This window comes from Anoplophora glabripennis, unplaced genomic scaffold (assembly GCF_000390285.2).
Source record: "Anoplophora glabripennis isolate ALB-LARVAE unplaced genomic scaffold, Agla_2.0 scaffold48, whole genome shotgun sequence".
NCBI lineage: Eukaryota > Metazoa > Arthropoda > Insecta > Coleoptera > Cerambycidae > Anoplophora > Anoplophora glabripennis.
In genome coordinates this window covers 635,726-657,480 of record NW_019416270.1, presented here as the reverse complement: position 1 = coordinate 657,480, position 21,755 = coordinate 635,726, and the positions used below count along the sequence as shown (strand labels likewise).

Genomic DNA, 21,755 nt, shown 5'->3' with positions numbered 1-21,755 from the left:
TGTATGATAAATGTTAAACAAGATGCAAAAACATGAAGGAAGCACCGTACAGGAATAAGAACAAGTACACCGCGTGTAACAAAGACAGTGTAGAGTAGATGCTGCAGAGAGAAAGGGTGATAGTTAGGGTACTTGCTCTCTCTCCAATCGTTGTGCAAAGACAAGACAATTCTTGGTGGAAGGAGCTGCGTTGGCCAATCACATGCCTTTGCGAGTGAGCGAGGCACTACCCAAACTATACCTTTCTATTTCTGAAACTCATCTACACTGTCGCCGTAGATGTCTTTAGATTCAATGTATCAAGTCCTTGAAGTGCTTGTCAAACAAAGAGCAAAATAAAAAAAAAACTAAAAAGGTTTGATCACTCTGATCAGAAGTTAGTAACATAACAGGAAATTTTAGGTTAAGATTATTTTAAATAAGGAATAAAGTAAAATATGTTGCGGATTACAAATAATTTTAGAATTTTGAACTTAACAAAAGAGGTTCTTACTACAGATTCAAACTTAATAAATTCACAAACAGTTCGATGGCGAAAACCCAGGTGGGTACCGATTGCAAAAAGCAAAATTTTTAAAGTTCCTCCAAGACCTGTAGTACCGGAAGATGAGGAAGTTGAGTTGAAGAGATTGAGCAACAATTACAAAACACAGATTAAATCCATTCGAAGATATTTATCTAATACATACTACATATTGGGTAAGACAGAAATTGATCCCGAAGAACAGAAAAGGCAGTTTGAAGAGGACTATGCTCGTTCCATGGAACTTAATAATAAGTGGAATGAAGAACAAAAAATATTGCGAGAGAAAAGAGTAGCAGAAAACTTAGAATATGAACTAAATTTTGCTCGAAATAGAGTTCAACGTGAAATACTGAAACGACAAGAGAAGCTTCAGTTAATTGAGGAAATTGTTCGTAAAGAGAAAGAAAAATCAAAAAGTTATATTACTTCTGAAAATATAGACACTGCAATAGAACAAGCTTTGGCCAATCCAGTAGATTATAATTTTGCTGTTAATTTAAATGGGGAGAAAGTAACCCACTTTGAACATGAAAAGAAAACAGAAAAGAAAACCAGTGTTATTCAATAAATATATATGTATTATTTAAATAAATTTCATTTCAATTACGAATAACTTCCTTTAAATCTTTACCCGACAAAAATATCATTAATTCCACATTCTGAAGATTTTCTCTAGATTTCTAATCAGTCTAGAATAAATTGCAAAAATCATGTCATGTATTCCATTATATTAAAATGGAAAATATTTACAAGTAATAGTCAGGAGCTTTTTTCCCATTTATTTAGATATTATACTTGTAAAAAATCCTTATTTATAGAATATAATGAAAGCTAGATTTACATTTATGAAAAAAGTGATTGTAAAAATTTCGTTCGATTTTTAGTGTCCTCAGTATCATGAACTTCCACATTTTCATCCATTTTACTTGACAAATTTTCATATTCTTTATTCACAAAAGTATTATCCTTTGTTATTTTATTCAAATTTGCCGAGAAGAAATTGGTCTTTTTCTTAGCCAATTGTATTTCTGCTCTCAATTTATGCCTTCGAGCTGCTTTTTCATAAGCAAGCCGCTCATGTAAATGTGTCCATTTAAAACTTGACAAATACTTAATATTCCAAATGCAGTCATAGTGCTTAGATTTTTTCCTATTACTAACTTGAGTGTTATTTAATAATGCAGCAACCTTTTTAGCAACTGATTTTCGTTCAAATTCAACCCATCCTTCAGTAAATTTCCTAGCAAACTTATGCTTTTTTGATTTTTTTTCTTTACTTTTTAATTCTAAAATAAAAACAAAATAAATCTCAATACTCTAAACGTGTCTCTGTTTCTATATCATAATTTACCTGTGTCTGCTAATTGTAAATAAACTCTTCCTACAGTGCCGAATTGACTAAATTGTTCTCTAATTCTTGAAACATTCATATATGGAGGAATAGATGACAAATATATAATTCCACGTTTTGGAGGCTTTTTTTGTTTGCTTGTAGATTCCCTGTCCAAACAATCTATATTTTCATGAGTCATTTTTAAATAATTACAAATAAGAAGTCATACAATTCGACTCACAAAATTGAATATATTATTCAGAGTGATGTTATATAGAATATTAAATACTTGTGTTTTGATTTTTCAATAACTAAGCAATTTTAAGGTTACCTTCTTCTTCTTACTTTCTAGGCATATTGGCAGGTAAGCATTCATAATTTATAGATATGTATGGTTCGGGTTTAGGATGTCCCAATTTAAAAATTAAAAGCACATACCTCCTACACGAAGTATATGATTAAAAGTTGCATTAATAAGATGCTTAACAGTTGACAGTTGCTAGATCAAATGACCTTAATTCTATATCAGTGATATGGAGTAGGGGAGAATGAGCTTCGACGAGTGCGCATCCACTTTTCTAGGGACGCTACGGGCGCAGACATTTTGAAGGCTTTTACGTCACGCAGTGACGCAGTTGTTGTTGACGTTAGGTTCACAGGTGTGTTTTTTGAGGTTATTCATATTTTTGTTTGTAAATTTCGTTTTTATTGAACTTTAAATATGTCTTGTGCTTTGTACTGTGAAAGGAAGCGCAAATTGCAGAAGATGTCCAATACAAAACATTTCTAAATATTTAGGTAGCTGTACACAAAAATAAGATATTTCCACTTTTTATTCTAAATTTTTATTGTAAACATGTAATTTTTTTATTTCTAGCTTTCCTAGAAATGAAACTTTACTGGACAAGGACAAGGTTCTTTCTATCGAAAAAGAAAATTGGGTATGGACAAAAAATAACGTAATTTGCTCTGAACACTTTAAAGCGGATGATTTTCTCCCCTTTTGTGGAAGAAAAATAGTACGACCCAACTCTGCACCTTCCATAAAATTATTTTGTGGTGTATCTTCTTCCATTTTAAGCAAGAGTACTTTATCGAGTTCAATTAATACAGGAGCTTTGACCAAATTGATGTTACAATCAAGTGAATCATCTTTGACCTATAACGTTACTGAAGTTCGAGTAGGTACAACGTAAAAAGAAGAGACAACTGAATTTAAGGTAATAAAGATTTGTAATTTAAAAATAGTAGTAATGCTAAGGATGTTAAATACGTACCCTGCCAAATTGTTTGATACGGACCTAATAAATTAAGAAATAATATTTACAGTAATTTTATTTTCAGTGTTCAGAATACATCGAATNCGTCTACGTTTACTAAAACATCTGTGCCTCTAAAGTTTAAATTTAAACTGACCACTTCCACAGCCGTATCAGAATCCATCATTTTGCTGAACGATTTTTATCCTCATTCAAACAAAATGTCAAAAAGAAAAAGGTTAAGTTACCGGCTGACAATACTAGTTGAATATACCAACAGAATATTCAGCTGAAGGGTGAAGAGTTCAGTCATTTGATCTAAACTTGTAACTAGTGATGGGAGATTTCGAGTGAAAAATCGAGTGGTACTCGATTATTGAGATCACTCGAGATATCTCGAGATGTTTACTCCCACCACTCGAGTGATTATTACCCTACGGTTGCACCCCAAAATGTTAGTGCATACTGCAAATAGTCACTGATTGCGTAACCTTTTTTTTTAGAATAAAACGAAAAAGTGGTTAGGTTTTGAAGTGCGTGAGCTTTTTTTTTTTTAGCTACGCTTATAAGTAATATATGACTAATACAAACATATTTGTGCGCCGCTGGGATGAAAACGACCAATATCTCGTATCTCGAGTGATTACTCGATTATTAGAAGTACTCGATTACCGATAACTCGATTATCAAAATTGGTCGATTATGCCCATCACTAATCCATATGTCAAAGTCGTCAAAGTACATACACTGAATAGTGAATATATACATTTTCGCCATCTGTTCAGGTTAGACAAGGTTAGAAATAAGATTAAAAGAGATAGAAACAGTAACTACAAGTCAGACGTATTCACCAATATTCACTCGCGAAAAAAAGCCTATAATATTTAAAAATCATTTTCAAGTACTTCTTTTTAAAGACTACTGATTATTTTCGTTGTGTTTGCTGATTGCTGGAAAACGGCTACTCTAATAAAGAAATGTGATATAAGCTATTCTATTCTATATAGAATTTGAAGGTTTGTCAAATTATGTTAAAAAAATATAGTGTGTTGCCATTTAAAAAAATATCGTTTTAGTAGCTACTGCAGAAATCTGGCAACACCGGAAAGAATTATTTGTAAATCTTTCTTAATCAAGTTATTTCCTACAATTTTGCATTTGGAAGTGCTAGTATATCACTTCAAATAAAAGAGTTGGCCTATGCCATGTTCTAAAAAAAATTGCCGGTATCCGTTCAGGATAGCGGCAAGACCATAGAGTAAAAGTGAGTTTACAACAAATGGTGTCATCCGAGTAGCTGACACTGGGATCCAGGAAAAAGAATGATGTCATTCAAGTAGCTGACACTAGTTCCTTTATGATGCTGTCATCCCAGTGCTTGACACTGGGATCTCATTTCACTGATACTACACGGAGGAAGCGCCGCTCGCCATTATTCCATGGCTAGAAATTGGCCTCAATGATTTGGGATCGAGGGCATCTCGTGTAGGCCTGGACAGCCTTCGTAGGTGGGCCCCATCCGTCGTCTACCCCGACCGCAAATGAGGCCGGTGTAGGCGCTTTGTGGGACCTCCTTTTGTCCTGGCTGGGCCCCGCCGGCTAGGGCCCTTTCTTCTGGCGCTCTTCTTGCTTCGCCGCCTCCGTCTGTGTAAACCCCGGGGATGGTGTCATGTTTATGGTTGGGTAGGGTAGTGCGGCTATACAGCCTGAGATGCGCTTTGCTAAGGTGGCCCTTAGGCTAGCGCGGACACGAAGGAAGCAGTGCGTGTTAAAAAGTATAAACACACACTGTAGAGCAATAGAACGATAGCTTGGAACTCTCTCTCTTAATTTTATTTGAATCACTTTGAATATCACGTGATAGTTGCGGTAACCAATCATGTGCCTACGCAAGAGAGAAAGACAGTACCTAAACTATCTCTGTCACTCGTCGACACTATCGCCGTAAGCGTGTAGGATATGTTCCAAGGTTCATTCACATCATACTCTGTTGTCAGGCGATCATGATCGGCTGATTCCACAATAATCCTTGCATACCTAACGCTACATACGTACATACCTACATACCTAGTCTAATAGAATCACTGATTTTATAAGCTATGTCCGTCCTTCTTTAGCTAATGCATTTGTAAGAATAGAATGGAAACTTTCTAATTCTAGCCTACTGTCCAAATAAATTAAATTCCAAACAGTATCTTTGTGTTATCCAAAATAATATGTAGGTAAATATCTCTTGTGTCGTTTGGTCATAATTAAAAATGTGTGGTAAATACCATTTGGAAAAGAGGGTCCTTTTAATTCTTGACATTGTCTACAGTTAGGAGTTTGTTTAGACTGTCTCAGCTAAATTTAATGCGGTGGCTGCAAGTCAGCGACTTACCTGCACGGTATGGTTTGCGCAATAAACGCGGAACACTGTGTTGTGGCCAAACGATGCAGATAAGACCGTGCAGGCACTGCAGGCAGCAATCATTAAGAATTTTTGGTATTAGCCTCTTTCTATGTTGCGTTAGTAAAAAAAAGAAATATACGTCACCGTGCAAAATGGTCAAAAAAATAAATGGTTTCTGAACAGAAATAGGTCATATACATATCAATTTAATGAATAATTTGAGAGAAGATCTTGACAACTGGCGTAATTAATGAGAATGGATGAAACGGCGTATACTGAATTACTAGGATTTGACAAACGACAAAATACTGTAATGCGCGAATCTAATATATCTCCTCATGAAGGATTGAGTTGTACTGTCAGATATTTGGCTACAGGGAGATCATATAGAGATTTAACGTTTTCTGCCGCAATTTCTCTTAACTTAACACCTTGCGCCGTCCACACGCTCAAATTTTACCGTGCAAACCGAATTTGCACAAATTATGTCTTCAGCAACCCCAAGTTTACGCAAGCCGCGCTTTTTGTGCGAGATAACGTTTGGCCGGCCACACCTACGGGCTTCCCGATACAAATTGGTTTGTGCAGGCAAGCGCGCGGTAAAGCCTGTATGTGTGGCCGGCCCATTAGTGTAAGTTTATGTTGGAGCGGCACGCCAAGCCACGACAAAAGCTAGGCGCCTAGCCACGACTATTCAATGTATATGTTATGGACCAAGTGATAAATCGGGCATTATACATAATGCCCGGTCATTATGTAAAATGCCCAATATGAGTGTGTAATTTGATAATAATTACTCAAATTATCAAATTGACCAGGCATTATACATATTGTCCATCACCTTTTGGGCAGAGTAATACAAACATATTTAATTACTATTTTTTTATTATTATTGTCATTTAACTTAAAATAAACTAAATGTTAAACAATTTAAATAATCAGACTCATTATTTGGATTAATTAGCAAGGACTTCTACATTAAGAATCCACTAGTTTCTGCATTTAAAACTTAAGGAAAGTCATATTAAAAATATAGGTAACACAAAACATATAAAATTTAAAACAAACATTCACACCATATCTTTGTTTTATAGAAGTTTTGACATATTATTATAAAACATAAAATAAACTAAAGTTTAAGCAATCAAACTCATTATTTGGTATAATTCGGTGCTTCCCTCCCCGCACCGTGTCAAATTTAGCTTTATTATCAAATTGCCCAATTGTCACGTAGCAATATAATAATGACCGTCCAATGTGATAAATAATGAAGTTTATATAGTAATTAATCACTTAGCCCGATAGTGCTAGACATTATTCATAATGCCCGCACATTATTAATAATGCCCGCATTAATCACCTGGTCCATAACATATACATTCTTATGGAAGTGTTCATAGTGGAGTACTAAAGATAAGTACTAAACGCTTGGCTCCGCGCGCCGAGCCAGGCGCTAGAGCAAAGAATCTAGCAAGGTATTATTTGAGCGCGGCGCGTTGATCGGCGTACTGTTTTTGACTGGAATAAAGATGTTTTTCTCTATTATTATTAGATAGATTTAAAAATCGAACTGGGAATTTTCTTAATTCTGGGTAGAGATGATGAAACTCTCCAAATACTTTTCTCCCCGGTTTATGGGATGTACACAGCATTTCCTTTTTTTATGCTATTAAGCAAACACCATTTATTAGCAGTCGATTCTAACATAATTTCATCATCAGATGAAGACGACGAGTCGGTGTACATATTGATATGATTTTCAGCTTAAAACTGGAGCCAAGACGTTACAAAACTGATATTTATAGACAGAAGAGTACCTGGCGCTTCGCTCCAACATGTACACCTGTCGCACTCCTCGTAGCATTTGTCGAGGCGCTTAGCGTATAGCTTGGCCCGTGGCTTTTGTCGTGGCTTGGCGTGCCGCTCCAACATAAACTTACACTTAGTGCAAGTTTATGTTATGGTATAAATTTATTATTTCAAATTCCTTTCTACTCTAGCTGATGGTTATTTCTATTAAAGAAATTTGTTATTCTTGTTACATGTCTTGCGCATATACACATAAAGATATCTCTCTTTCGATTCGTTTGCGATGGTCAAAAACAACATGTTAATAAATAAAAATATACAGAGCCTTCATAAATGTTTACAAGCCACTTGACCGCCAAGCTTACGCAACACATGGCACGGCTGATATTGGCAACGAAAAATCCTTAAATCTTCGAGTTACCAATATTATTGATTCCTTTAAAGCAAACAGTAACAAACCGTTATGTCAACGCTCGAGATAATGCGATCGCTAATTGGTTGAATAGATTTTCGTGGAAAATTACACCAATCACAACCGGTGAAACAAAATTTTTTGTTTTAATGTGATCTTGATCTCATTATTTTAATAATTTTTAATTTTACCGCATTTATTTGCCAACGCGAAGGAAATAAAATTATTATTCCAAACTGGGGTTTGTAATCTTATTGTTATTTCTTTTGCACAACATCACTCTTTTAATTTTCGAGGTACCCGACTGGTGAGTTTAATAAGAAACACTTTCTATATAATTCATAAAATTATTCGTACATTGTATCCGTTAAAATCGGTCTTGCTTAGATAGGAATCTACAACAATAAATGTCAGAGGACAACGAAGCCTGCCGTGAACCCCTCGGGAACTGTAGAATGTGGAGGCAATCATTATTACCGGATATCGATGCTCTGTACGAAAGGCCTATAAATAGAGGCCAGAAGTGTGATTTTAATTGACCTGGAAGACTTTATTACACATTTTTACACATTGTTATGTGGTGTGTTGAAAATGAGCTCCGTCGAGTTTACATGCAAGAACGCGATATTTCCACATAACGATTCGGTAAATATACACACACAAGATGTTCTGAAAAAAATTTACCTTAAAAAACTTACCTATACAAAGTATCCAAACAGATCGGCTTCCGCTTTTGACTTGCCCTTTTGTGGAATTTACGGTTTATTGGGAAAGTGACGATAATTTTTAAAGGGTCACCGTATGAACTAAAAGTACAGAAATTCTCAAATTTAGTATAAAAATAATTAGCTACATAGGTATCTATACTAATTTATGTGACAAAATTTAAAAAAGAGAAAACAATATTTACGAAAATAAACTAAGTACACTGCAAATAAATCGGTCTGAGTGAAAGTTGTGTGAAATTATTGAGTACATTTTTAGTCAATATTGGGTATTTTGATAATATCACACATTTTTGATGATATTTGAAATAAAACTGCTAGTTTCACTCATAAAATTTTAGTTGTATCTACATTATTGAGTGAAATTCAGTGAAAATAAGTCCAATTTTTCTTACAGTGTACCTAGATACTATTTGCAGATATTTAGGGTAACGTTAACACGGAATTCAAGTGGGGGTAAATTTAAAATATCAGAATATTTAATGTTCTTGTATATGCCTCTTTCCTCTAATAATTGCTATCTACTTGCTTAATAGAAACGTCTTATACAAATCATGTATGAGGGATATGCCCATTAACTTTAGTAACTTATTCAAGTTAATTAAAGAAACATCATATGTACACTGTAAAAAAATCACTCAATTTTACTCAATAATGTATCAATTTCTGTCCATACTCGATTGAGTGAAATTTTCACTCTATTAGTATGAGTAGAACTGAGTGAAACTGTTGCTTCAGAAATGAGTTTTACTTCTAACTATCAATTGAGCGACTTTTGACTCTATTCTGAGTATATAAAACTAATAGATATGGTTTAAATTTAACTATTATTGAGACTGAGTCATTTTGTGCTTGGTTTTTAATTAACCAAATATTGTCTGCAAAAATAAATCATAAATCATAATAATGAATTAGGAAATACAGTGTTGAAATTAATTCACTTCGCGGGGCCTCCTCCTGTCCTGGCTGAGACCCACCGCCGCCGGCTAAGGCCTGTTCTCCTGGCGATAATACTTTTCTGGAGCATCTAACAGGCCCCTATCATCTGTGGTCGACATTACAGAAGCAATATGTGAGTGGTGCCATCTTCACGGTGCCATTCAAATTACTCGAAATTAATGTACATTTAAACTCACTCAGTAATGAGGACATTTACTCTGACTTTTAGTTTAAATATAATCACAAATGAGTAAAATGATCGAAATGGCCAATATTGAGTGAAAATGTACTCAATAATTTCACTTAATTCATTCACTCCGGACCTTTAATGCTTTCACTCACACCGATTTTTTTACAGTGTAGAATTTATTTTTCAGTCAAAACTAGTATTAAATATTTATTGATAAATATGATTCACTGAAAGTTAGTCCAAGAAGCATATAAAGGTTGTATTTGCTCGCAGAGACAAATTGCTTTAGATTTTGTATACATATAATACAAAACATATATTTTTGAAATTTCAGAAGTTTTAATTTATTTAATTTCTATAAAAGGTAAGATACACCCATTAGGGCAATTGACCTTTATATCGCGGTCAGTTGTAAACAGCCACTAAAAATTATGTTTCTAGAACTACTTACATTTTTTATAACATCATGTTTAAATAAGGTATACAGTATTTTTGTCAATGGTACATTAATATTTCCAGGCATGACTTAAATTTCCTAATTAATATACTTTTCACCGATGAAGCAAATTTTCCTAGAGTAGGTGCAGTAAACCTTCATAATGTTCATTCATGGTCGGAAGAAAATACTCATGAAATATTTGTTTCAAGACGTCAACATAATTTCAGTTTAAACGTTTGGATGGGAATTGTAGGAAATACTCTAGTAGGTCTTTTTATTCTTCCACACAGCCTTGGAGCGGCCGAGTATCTTAGATTTTTGAACGAAAATCTTCCAACATCACTTGAGGCTGTACCTCTCGCTACACTAACACTAACACTAATATTTAGGAACTTTTCTTTACCAGTGCCAGCCAGCCCTACAATGTTGGTTGCCTAAGCTCTGTGGTTACGTGGCTTGTAAACGTTTATGAAGGCCCTGTGCTTATAAACCGACACAAATAAGATTGCGTTTGAGATGACTCCGCCAAGAAATACGCCCTGGATACGGCAAGGGAGAGCTACGTCTTATTCCTTCTAGTCGAATGTGTTCTTTCTCAATCTAGCGCAGATTTGCTTGAGTCAGAAACGCATTGTGTCGGTTTGTACGTTGTACCGTGTTGTAATCCTGTGTATACTGTGCCTTTAGTTACTAAATAAGTTTGCGTCTGAGATGTTCCACGTAGCCGCTATCTTTTCCGCCATCTATTAATGTTAGACCACAGTGCAATTAAAAAGTATCGCTACACTATATAAAAATATTAAATATTAAAATTTTTATTTTTCAGTCCTTCAGTGTCGACAGATTTTCAAAATTAATTTTGCTTGAACTCCTCCCAATTTTCTTTTGTTTTTATTAAACCCTTTCTTGTCCATTCCTTTAAATTCCGATTACCAAACTATTCTCTGACGCATATTAAAACTTTCTGAGCCATAAAAAATTATCACCCATTTTGCACCGTGATTTCCACAGATGATTCACGATGGCAATACCATGGTTGAGTAAACATGCTCAATTCTTATTTCCTAAACTACTTTTTGATAAAAATTAAACTACAAGACATACTATTTAATCGGAAATTACTTCGCGTTTAGAATTTAATATGGAATGTTTTGCATATTTTCACATTTACAGAATATGGGGGGTGGTATAACTACATTTTTATCAAAAAAAAAGTTCAGTTAATTCCTGGATATTTTTGTACTACCGAATAATTCTTTGCACTTTAGTAGTAACTTATCAGCCAAAACTTATCCCTCTTCTTCAAAGCAGTTAAAAGTCATTGGCAAAAACCCATTTATTTAAAGTCATCTTCAAACGCGTCTACATCCCGTAGGGTGGATTTGCGGACCCATGTTTATATGAAACTTTTGTCTTATTTTTAGTCGACAAATCTGCCCTCAAAGTGAAGTACCAGTATTTCCGAACACCCAGTATATTTCTCACAGAAACCCGTTTATTAGCAGGTTATACCCAAAGAGGTTGGCAGGAAGAGACTGGGTGACTTAGGTAAGTACAGGAAATATCATTTTAACACAGATTTGTTTAATTTAACGACACAACGTAGCTGCTTAAAAATAAAATGCACAGTGATGGTGAATGAGAGAGGCTTTACAGTAACATAGTCCCTATTATTTCAAAATGTAGAATTCTCTTGAGTACAATTCATTTAAATATTATGTTTTGTTCTAGAAAAATATATGTTCTAAATTGTAAATCGTTTCAACTGATAACAAGTTATGAAGAACAGAAGTATAATAAAAATCTGCAAAACAAGAATACACGAAGACAGTGTTTGATCAAAGCAACAACTGAAATATGTATTTCACTTTTCATGTGACGCTTTTTATATATTTCCTTACATACTTACTACCTACTTATACGTTATTTTAAGTATAAAAAGTATTATTTTTTTAATTTTTAACAATTTTGCTGAAGTAATTTGAAGAGTTTTAATGTCAATTAAGTGATTATTAATTGCTTTCAAAGCATACTGTGTATGGACTGGGCGTTTACAAAGTGCGATTCAGATATTTTCCCCATTTGAAATAATGTTTTAATCCAAAATGGTGCAACCTATCCAAAATCTCTGACCTTTGGATTCAATTTTTGAAAAGTTAGTACATATACGAAAAAGTTATAAGCAATATTTGTCCACAATAGGCGCAATTTCATATTTTATTGTTCACCAGTTTACCTTCAATGGGCTAAGAAATTAACTCTATGCGCGTGCGCCCAGTCAAGTACCTACATCCCTGGCAAATCCTCAGTAAATCCTCTATAAATCCCCAGTAAATCCCCAATAAATACTGTACGTTCTTGTAAATTGCTTTACGTCCTTGGTGCACAGTACATCCTGTGAGTTATAAGGAAATACTTTTATATCTCCAATAAAGTTCAGTAGAACGGCTTCAGTGGAACAATACAAATCATCATTTGTACAATATTGCTACAACTTTCTGTATAAAATAGAATTCCCATTGATTGTCTAAGTCCTGTACATAAAACACCTCATTCAAAACACTGTATTATTATTTTCACCGATTCCTTCCGCTAACTCTTTGATTGCAAATCTCACCCACTCCTACGGACACGTACAGATTTCTTCCTTGCCTTCCCCGAATTTCAGCGGGCTGACAGCGCATCTGAAGAAGTTCCGGCGCCTGCTCCACCCGCCGAATCAATAACTTTATCGCGTGACGTAACCGAGCACAAGGGCTGTCATTGGTTGTCTTTTAACTCATCCTATTATTTATTAAAAGTGTATGAATGGGTAATTGCAACTGTGATATTTGGCCGGACTTCGGCCGACACAATCCCAATAACTACTAAACCGAAACGAAAAGGATTCGCGGTACGCGAGTGCTGAAAGGTCCTGTGGAAAGCGGGCGTAGGACAGTTTCCCAGGACCCAGGCGTTTCCCAGCCTGCCGCATGTTAGGTTTTGGTCACTGTTAGTACCATAATGGACTGTTTAGTGAACGAGTATGTCGGTGAATCCTCTAATGGGTAGTCCTCTCGCCGCGTGTGATGCCTGAAAAGGGCTAGGATGGACGACGGAGGGCCGGATCTGTCTCACCTAACTNTTTTCAACTTTGCGATTTTTTTTAACCATGTTCGCCATATTGGATCGAGTTTAAAGAACAAGAAACTCAATTTAAAATTTAATTTTCTATACGGTTATATTTTTTTTGTCCAGGTAATAATTTCTGCAAATTTAACATTAATCCGTGACAGAATGCTTGGACTATTGGTGCACAGTACATCCTGTGAGTTATAAGGAAATACTTTTACATCTCCAATAAAGTTCAGTAGAACGGCTTCAGTGGAACAATACAAATCATCATTTGTACAATATTGCTACAACTTTCTGTATAAAATAGAATTCCCATTGATTGTCTAAGTCCTGTACATAAAACACCTCATTCAAAACACTCTATTATTATTTTCACCGATTCCTTCCGCTAACTCTTTGATTGCAAATCTCACCCACTCCTACGGACACGTACAGATTTCTTCCTTGCCTTCCCCGAATTTCAGCGGGCTGACAGCGCATCTGAAGAAGTTCCGGCGCCTGCTCCACCCGCCGAATCAATAACTTTATCGCGTGACGTAACCGAGCACAAGGGCTGTCATTGGTTGTCTTTTAACTCATCCTATTATTTATTAAAAGTGTATGAATGGGTAATTGCAACTGTGATATTTGGCCGGACTTCGGCCGACACAATCCCAATAACTACTAAACCGAAACGAAAAGGATTCGCGGTACGCGAGTGCTGAAAGGTCCTGTGGAAAGCGGGCGTAGGACAGTTTCCCAGGACCCAGGCGTTTCCCAGCCTGCCGCATGTTAGGTTTTGGTCACTGTTAGTACCATAATGGACTGTTTAGTGAACGAGTATGTCGGTGAATCCTCTAATGGGTAGTCCTCTCGCCGCGTGTGATGCCTGAAAAGGGCTAGGATGGACGACGGAGGGCCGGATCTGTCTCACCTAACTCCCGAAGAGCGGGCCATCATCGAATCTGTGATGATCCGTCAGAAGCAGGAGGAAGAACGGGAACAAGAAATTATGAGGTATTTCTAGTTGTAATCTGTTGTTATAAGTGCATTTAATCACCGCATTTTGTGTGGCTATAGACCAAAACGGGTTTCTCAGGGCATCCAGCAGGTTTTTCTCCAGGAATTCCCTGACATTCCCAGGTTTTTCATTTCTATTTTAAGTAATCCATATGATTTTGTTAACCTTTTCATATACTATAAGTAGAGTTTTTAAAATTTATGTGGAGATATGTAAGAAATGCTTAAGTCCGTATCCATTAATATTAAGAATTGATTCCGATTATATTTAGAACATGTTGGGAAATGTCAAATTTAAAAATGTTTTTTAATTTCTTTGCCTACGACCTATTTATTATTATAAAGTTACTTTGGTAGATGGGCCATATTTCCTTTTTGACATATGTGGAATAAAGTGGTACAAAAACCATTTCGAAATGAAGAAGTGGAAGTAATAGGTACAGAAAATGAATTAAATGAATGAAAAGACTAAAAAACTAAAAGAAAGTGATTAAATATGATCTTGCTTTTTTAAAAATTTCAAGGACAAGCAGATGAACTGGAAACGATGAGGTATAAAATGAAGTTGTCTCCCAATGGGATAAAAGCAAGTATGTATTTCTAAAAGGTTACTAAAGTGTGGTGCAATAATTTGATTTATTTTTCGACAGATACCGAAATAAAGATTTTAAAATTTGAATTTTCAGCATTTTCAATTAAAATCTGATTAATAGATATTATCTGCTAATTTGTTTTTGTCGAACCTGACCGGCAATCATAATCTACTGTTAGAAATAAATATAACTAATTTGTGCAATTGTAAGAGAGCAGATCAAAATGGACATGTTCAGGACATTTAGCAGGTCTTTTCCTAGGAATTTCCTAACCTTCTCAAGGTTTCCATATCTTTTTTAAATATTCCGCAGGACTTTTTGGAATTCATTATGAATAAACGAGTTTTTTCAAATTATGTCAAAAATGTCAAAATTAAAAAGTTTCATGATTTCTTTGTTTTGATTGATTGACTAGGTCTATAGAAAATTTTGGAAACTGTCAAATGTTTTATTATGATCCATTCATATGTAGTTACTTTAGTACTATGCAAATAATTACGAATGCATGCATAAAAATAATGGTACGAAAAATTTTAAGTCTTTATAAAGAAGTGATTAAATATGATTTTGGAACCTTTATGTTTCTTTAATAAACAAAAATTTAAAACTAGGCAGATAAATTAGAGAACGATGAGAATGAAGTTGACTTTCAATGGAATAAAACAAATAGCTATTTCCAAAATGTTTAAATTATTGTATGATAATTTCACTTATGTGTTAATAGATAACGAAATAAGGACTTCAAAATTTGAAATAAAATCTGATCGACAGATTCCGTACGTATATGGTACATCCACTCATTATTTTTGTAAATGTTGAACCTGACGGGTAGTATAGTATTATAAATAACTATAACAAACAGATTTGTGAAGGTGTATTAGCCATAACTTTCATATCGTAATGGCATATTCAGGGTATCTTAGAAGATTTTTCTCCTGTTCCTTCTTTACTTTTTCAAGTTTTCCACGTCTATTAAAACTCTTCTTAAATTATGAATAAGTTAGTTTCATAATTATGAGTGGAAATAGGCAGAAATTGGATTTCATGTCTATTAATATGAGAGAAAAAATGTGAAAATAGACTGGTTTCGGTTAGAATTAGAAGACTGAAAATTTTCGTATTTAAAAATGTTTTGTAATTATTTTGTATTACTATGTGGTTACTTTGGTTATATTTTATATTTTTTGATGTATGCGAACTAGAGTAGTATAGAAATCATTTCGAACTCGGGAACATAATGGGCATTATAAACAATGTATTAATTCAACATAATAAAGTTGTGGTGAAAAGAGCAAAAGCAAACATGTTGCTAAAATTCAAGTACAATAGTTCTATAAATAACCGATGCATATGAAAATAACTGAGTAGAGTAATAATAATTATATCAGTTAGAAAACTATATAATGTGTTATAATTTTCTCATCTATGATCCTATTATTATGTAGTTACTTTGGTAGACCTACCAAAGTGTGTCACATCTAACGTACTCGAATAGTAGTACAAAATTTTTTTAAAACTAAAATGAAGTTAAATATTATTTCGATAACTTTGTTAATAAGTAAAAACGTAAAAATTAGAGTTGAATTAGAGCACGCTGGAATACAAAATGAAGACTTTTTCTAATGAGATATAAAAAAGGAGATATTCCTGAACAATTACTAAAATCATGGCAAGATAATTCTATACGAAGGATTCTATAATGTGAATTTTTTTCTTCAACAAAATTTTGTCAATCGAAATTCGCTGCTATTGTTGAATTTGACTAGTGGTGATGAACTAATGACGTTTACTACAAATTTTGACACAAAATGAATAATCGTCATTGTTTCTATCCAGTAAGTAGATATAAATAAAAATAATAAATATAAAAACTTTTTTTTCTTTTCATAAAATTGCTTCTGATAATATTTTTACATATTTAAATTCCTAATGCCATTTAAATTCACTATAACTCTGGGAAAAATTTTAATATGTAAAGTATAGGGTCTTTATTTCTAGCTTAATTCAAGAATGTGATGACAACATAACTGAATAACATTGAAATTTGTCTTTGTTTTATTTCTTTTAAAACACATTAAAACGGAATGGTAAAAAATAGGTATATTATTAATTTTATATTTCTCATATTTAGCTATAAAATTAAACTTACATTTAAATAAACGTAAAACAATTTTTTGTTGTAACGAAATAACTAAAGAAACAATTAAACTGCCATCTTGTATACTGTTTAATTTAAGTTTGATCAAAGCATCACACAAAATCTAATATCAACAATTAATTATACTTATTAAAATTTAAATGTTACTACAGCGCATTCACCAAAGAGTAAAAGGGTCAATTTTTTAAAATTTTATTTACACTTCTCTCTCCATGTTAACAATATGAATGTTGGAACAAATCTACATAGAGAAACTTATTCATTCTTTAATTTAAACGATTCAGTTTAAATATTTATGATATTTTTATCATTACTATCAGAATACTTGTTTCAGTAATAATATCTCTATATGCTGTAATAGTAAGCATACTAATAACAGCACAATTTCACATTTTCCTAAGATTTTTTCTGATTTACAAATTTACAAATCGTCTGTAAATTTTTTTATGAGAAGTAATTATATAAAATTATCAAATATGTTCTTTATCAAAACAAGCTGCCGTAAAGGAATCATTCTTTTAATAAATTATTCCAATATTTAAAAAATGACGCTAGGTTTTTGGCAAACTTTTTAGTAGGGTACTGATAGTTGAAGCATTTTGTATGGTTTTAATATTTAGATAGATATTTGTTTTTGGTGTTCATCATTTTTTCACACAAAGAAATAATATTTTTACTGAGTATAATTCCAGAAACATGTGAATGTTTACAATTACTTATTATGTATTTCACAGTAACGCGTGTACAAATATGTTAATATAAACAAAACGTGTCGTTACATATTATTAAGAAAGCTCAAGTAAGTCCTTGAGCGAAGAGGACCAATTAGGGTTAATCTAAAGTAGTATGAGTACATAAAACTTGTGAACTTGGAGCAGGTCAAGATTTATTCATTAAAAAAAATCAGTTGGAAAAATGTGACTAAATATCTTTAGTCACATTCAATTATTTCAGTAATGATAAAATTTGAACAGATTCTACAAGTCTGTATGCCTAGACAAGAAGAACACGTTTCAGCTATCTAAAAGCTTTTCCGATTAAAATTCTATAGACCGATATATAGAAAATTAAAACATATCAAAGATCTGTGAAAAATATTGTACAGTTTTTATAAATTACTTAAATTTTAATCCATGTGAAAAACCGTTAAAGCGCATGCAAACGTAATCTTTTTCGGTAGCGATATAGATGGAGCAGCAAAGAGAAGAAAATTTGAAGAAGGACCGTGTGAAAACCTATTAAATTCTGAGTAATTTTTGCAATATAAACAATTTTCGAAAATAAAGTAGGCAAATTTATTTATTTTTATTTATACCTACCTGTTTATTTATTTGCTTACGACGAACACGCCTATGAGTAGCCGATGAAAACCACGAGCTCTAATTATTACTGTGTTCAAATTATTTTGTTTTGGAGATGCAAAGCTGGAAATGGAACACCCTGTATATAAATATAAACCGGGTGCTTCACTACAGACACCTGAAGTCTTCGGCAGCTTCACTGCAGATACCTGGAATCAAGATAAGATAATTCTCAACTAATTTTAAAATCAAAATAAAAAAATTCTTAAGTAATGTCAACTAAAATCACTTAGAAGCAAAGATCAAAATAAGATAAAACTCAAAGATAAAATAAAATAGGACAAAATCAAAAATCAAATAAGACAAAATCAAAATAAGACGATTCTTAACTATAGAAAAATTAAAATATATTGAGAAATAACCCTCTAAACGATTATCGTTACGTGAAATAACACTATTTAAAAAATTCTAAAATGGTTTAAAAATGTCTCATACCTATATTTATTTACTTATTTATTTAAGCTACGTTTAGGTAAAACTTAATTAATCTGAAATATAAAATACAAATGATTAATTTGCATTTTATATTTTACATTTTGTGTAACATTTCCTATACCTAGCTAGTGTTTATAGTTATAAGATATTTACCAAGAAAATAATACGATTCAACCATCCTTGTAACAAAATTCACAAAGATATTCACAAGAAATCAGAAAATAAAAATTTTTGTTCAAACCGTTTAACTGAATATTCAAATAATCCACATTGCTAACTGTATTTCAGTGAAATCAGTAAAATGACTTAATAAAAAATGACGCAGTTTAAATAGACATTTTCATAGTTAGAAAAGAATGATTTATTTGGATTAAACACGCAAAGATTATTTCCAATATCATGTATCTAGATAATATTTTAGCTGTAAGATATTTCTAAGAATTGTACTTCTAGGTAACAAAACAGGTAAATGTTATTAATAATAAATTTCTTAGTTATAGAATCATAGCTATTATATATCACAATAAATGGTAAAATCATTCTGGATGGCGGGTTAAAAAAAAATGCCAACAAAAACGTATATAACGTTATAAATACTTGTTTTGCTTTATTGTTATTAATGATGGCTACTAAGAATACAATAACAATCTAAAAGGAATTTATCAATAAGGCTTACCTATTGGAATAGGTACCTAATTATCTAATCTAATTGGCTAGGTTTGTCGCATATATACCTACTAATTACATTAGCTATGCTATTTATATAAAACACTCTGAAGGTGCCCAGAGGTTCAGTCTGCTTATATTTATAGTGAGGAGATAAACAATTTCTGTAAGTAATAGTCGATTTCACTGTTATTACAACTTATTATTATTACTTATTTTATTATTTAAACTATTATGTACGCGTCACATTTTTATTTAGATAAAGATATTCAATATTCATATAAAATTGGTTCTCGTAGATTGATAATACTATTAATCAGTTAAGAAATTTTTTTGTATATTTCCATTTTGTTTTTCTGATAAGTTGGGTTGCAATTATTACATATTTAAAGGAAAATTTTAGTTCAGATGATTTATTATTTTCCAATTAGTTAACGATTCGTAACAGCACAATTAGTGAAAATGATTTTGACAATCAGTTTTATAATTTGATAAGGTCACGGGTTTCGACAAACAGGAAGTTTGTCCACTTATTCTACGGATCATATTTTGATGGGTCGTTAAGTATTGCCTGAAGAATTTTTCAGGAAGTTGTTATATCCTGAAAATATACATTTATTTACTTGTGCTGTTTAAGGAGTTGCAGTTTCAAAATCGTAATAAATTTGAAAATATGTAGGTATATGGAAAATCTGGAAGAAACAACTACTAATTGTTGTTGATGTACTTCTTGATAATTAACACCTATAGAGATTATTAAACACATAGAACAAAAAAATAAAAAATCATAAATAGTATTACAGATTTTATTTGAATATAAGTATTATGATATGAAAATTTTAAGCTACTAAACAAAGAAAGTATTTTAATTTTTCTAAAAAAGCAATTATTTTTGGTGGTACGATATTGAAACGTTTTCTATAACTTAAACTGCACACGAATGTTATTATTTTTAGATAGAACTTAATTTGTCTAATACATTGTACAATGCACTTTATATCATTTTTATTTATTTACATTAAGGGGGAGTTTTTATGCGTAACTTTCAGTGAATTTATAGCAGTGTTTTGACGAGTGTTTTAGGAAATGTAAGCTTAGAAACAATATCTCTTCACTATACCAGTTGTACAAGTTTTCTCCAGGATATAAGACAGTTTACAAGCTGAAATTACATTACTTTACACTTCTGTTGAATATACAGAAAATCGCTTACAGTACTATACACATAATCAAACCCCCCAGAATACTTTTTTGAAACTATTAACGCATGAATTAATCATAATTATTATTTTTACAACAAGACGGGAAATGTATATTAGGATGTCTACATGTTTCTCGTGATCTTTCACTGCGAAAAAGGTAATCCTTGTATTTCAACATTTTTATAATTTAGAACAATTTTTTTGTTCTATTGTCTTGTGTTACTTCTTGTCTATAAAACGTCAGTCTTAAGAAACAAACACAATATTAATAATCCTAGCGCATTCACCATAACTTTAAATCTTGAGGAGCTTACTCTTTGTGACATTGAATGTTTTAGATAGGAACTTCATTTAGGCAATGAAATATTTACAGAAATAGTGTTAGGATAGTTTGACTGTAAATATGGATTTCTGTATTACCTATACCTACAGCTTTTTTCACTTTGAGTGAATAGAATTTTAAATACAGTTTTCAAACAAAAGGATATTGAGATTTTATCAATAAATTATATTATCATTTTTGTACAGTTTTTTTAGTTGTATTGTTTTAATTTCGAAATCATATTTTGCTGATATTTTTTTTAAGCATAAGTCAATTTAGATGCAAATTAAAATTATGTTATTATATGCCTAGCTATACTTATAATTTGATGCTGATTTTCTGTAACGTGGGTTATGGACAAGTGACCTTTTCTTTATTCTAATTTTTACGTCACTGTTGCAATTGTAATTTAAGCTTTTTTTTAAGGAGAAAATGGTACTTATAATGATCAGATTGCATGACTTTTACAGTGAAGTAAAGAGAACGGATAATATGGGAAAAACTTTTGTCATTAGATTAAAAATACGAGATAAAAATATGTTAAGAAAAATCTCAGTATTTATTTGAGTACCATCTGAGGTTGAAGTTTGATTTTTTCATTGTGAAGCCTCTTTTATTAGGTTAAATAAAATATTATTATAGCTACTCTTAACCATTTCTCAAAATCTAAAAATATCTGTATTTCGAAAATAAAGCATTTTTTATTGTTTAAAACTGATTATAATTGAACGCCATGTATTTTAGTTACACTTTCTCATCCCACTTACGATTAGTTAATATACCTTCAAAATAGAAATAATAATCGCAGTGAATTCAAGTGGGTGGACTAGACTAGACAATCTATTATTAATGACAATCTTGTTTGTACTCTACCCCGTTTC

General features: G+C 32.4%; 3 protein-coding genes and 1 long non-coding RNA gene across 4 annotated transcripts in view; 3 read left to right on the top strand and 1 right to left on the bottom strand.

The window, feature by feature from the left end:
* The first annotated feature begins 370 nt into the window (after nt 1-370).
* On the top strand, nt 371-1,136 carry LOC108904971 (probable 28S ribosomal protein S26, mitochondrial). Its single transcript, XM_018707710.1, has one exon. It carries the CDS (start codon nt 438-440, stop codon nt 1,092-1,094), a length of 657 nt encoding a protein of 218 aa, XP_018563226.1. The 5' UTR covers nt 371-437; the 3' UTR covers nt 1,095-1,136.
* Nucleotides 1,137-1,292: 156 nt separating this feature from the next.
* LOC108904969 (activator of basal transcription 1-like) lies at nt 1,293-2,364 on the bottom strand. Its single transcript, XM_018707706.1, has 2 exons — nt 1,878-2,364; nt 1,293-1,812 (listed from the first exon to the last, which is right to left on the bottom strand). Exons 1-2 carry the CDS (start codon nt 2,056-2,058, stop codon nt 1,370-1,372), a joined length of 624 nt encoding a protein of 207 aa, XP_018563222.1. The 5' UTR covers nt 2,059-2,364; the 3' UTR covers nt 1,293-1,369.
* A 160-nt stretch (nt 2,365-2,524) lies between these two features.
* Nucleotides 2,525-3,222, top strand: LOC111693160. The gene is made up of 3 exons (XR_002763359.1): nt 2,525-2,657; nt 2,737-3,079; nt 3,204-3,222. It is a non-coding gene; the product is annotated as an uncharacterized LOC111693160 (long non-coding RNA).
* A 10,799-nt stretch (nt 3,223-14,021) lies between these two features.
* LOC108904963 (regulating synaptic membrane exocytosis protein 2) overlaps nt 14,022-21,755 on the top strand; it is a 144,528-nt gene continuing 136,794 nt past the window's right edge. The window contains exon 1 of the mRNA XM_018707697.1: nt 14,022-14,134. Coding sequence (XP_018563213.1) covers nt 14,022-14,134 — 113 coding nt within the window. The remainder of the gene's footprint in view (nt 14,135-21,755) is intronic.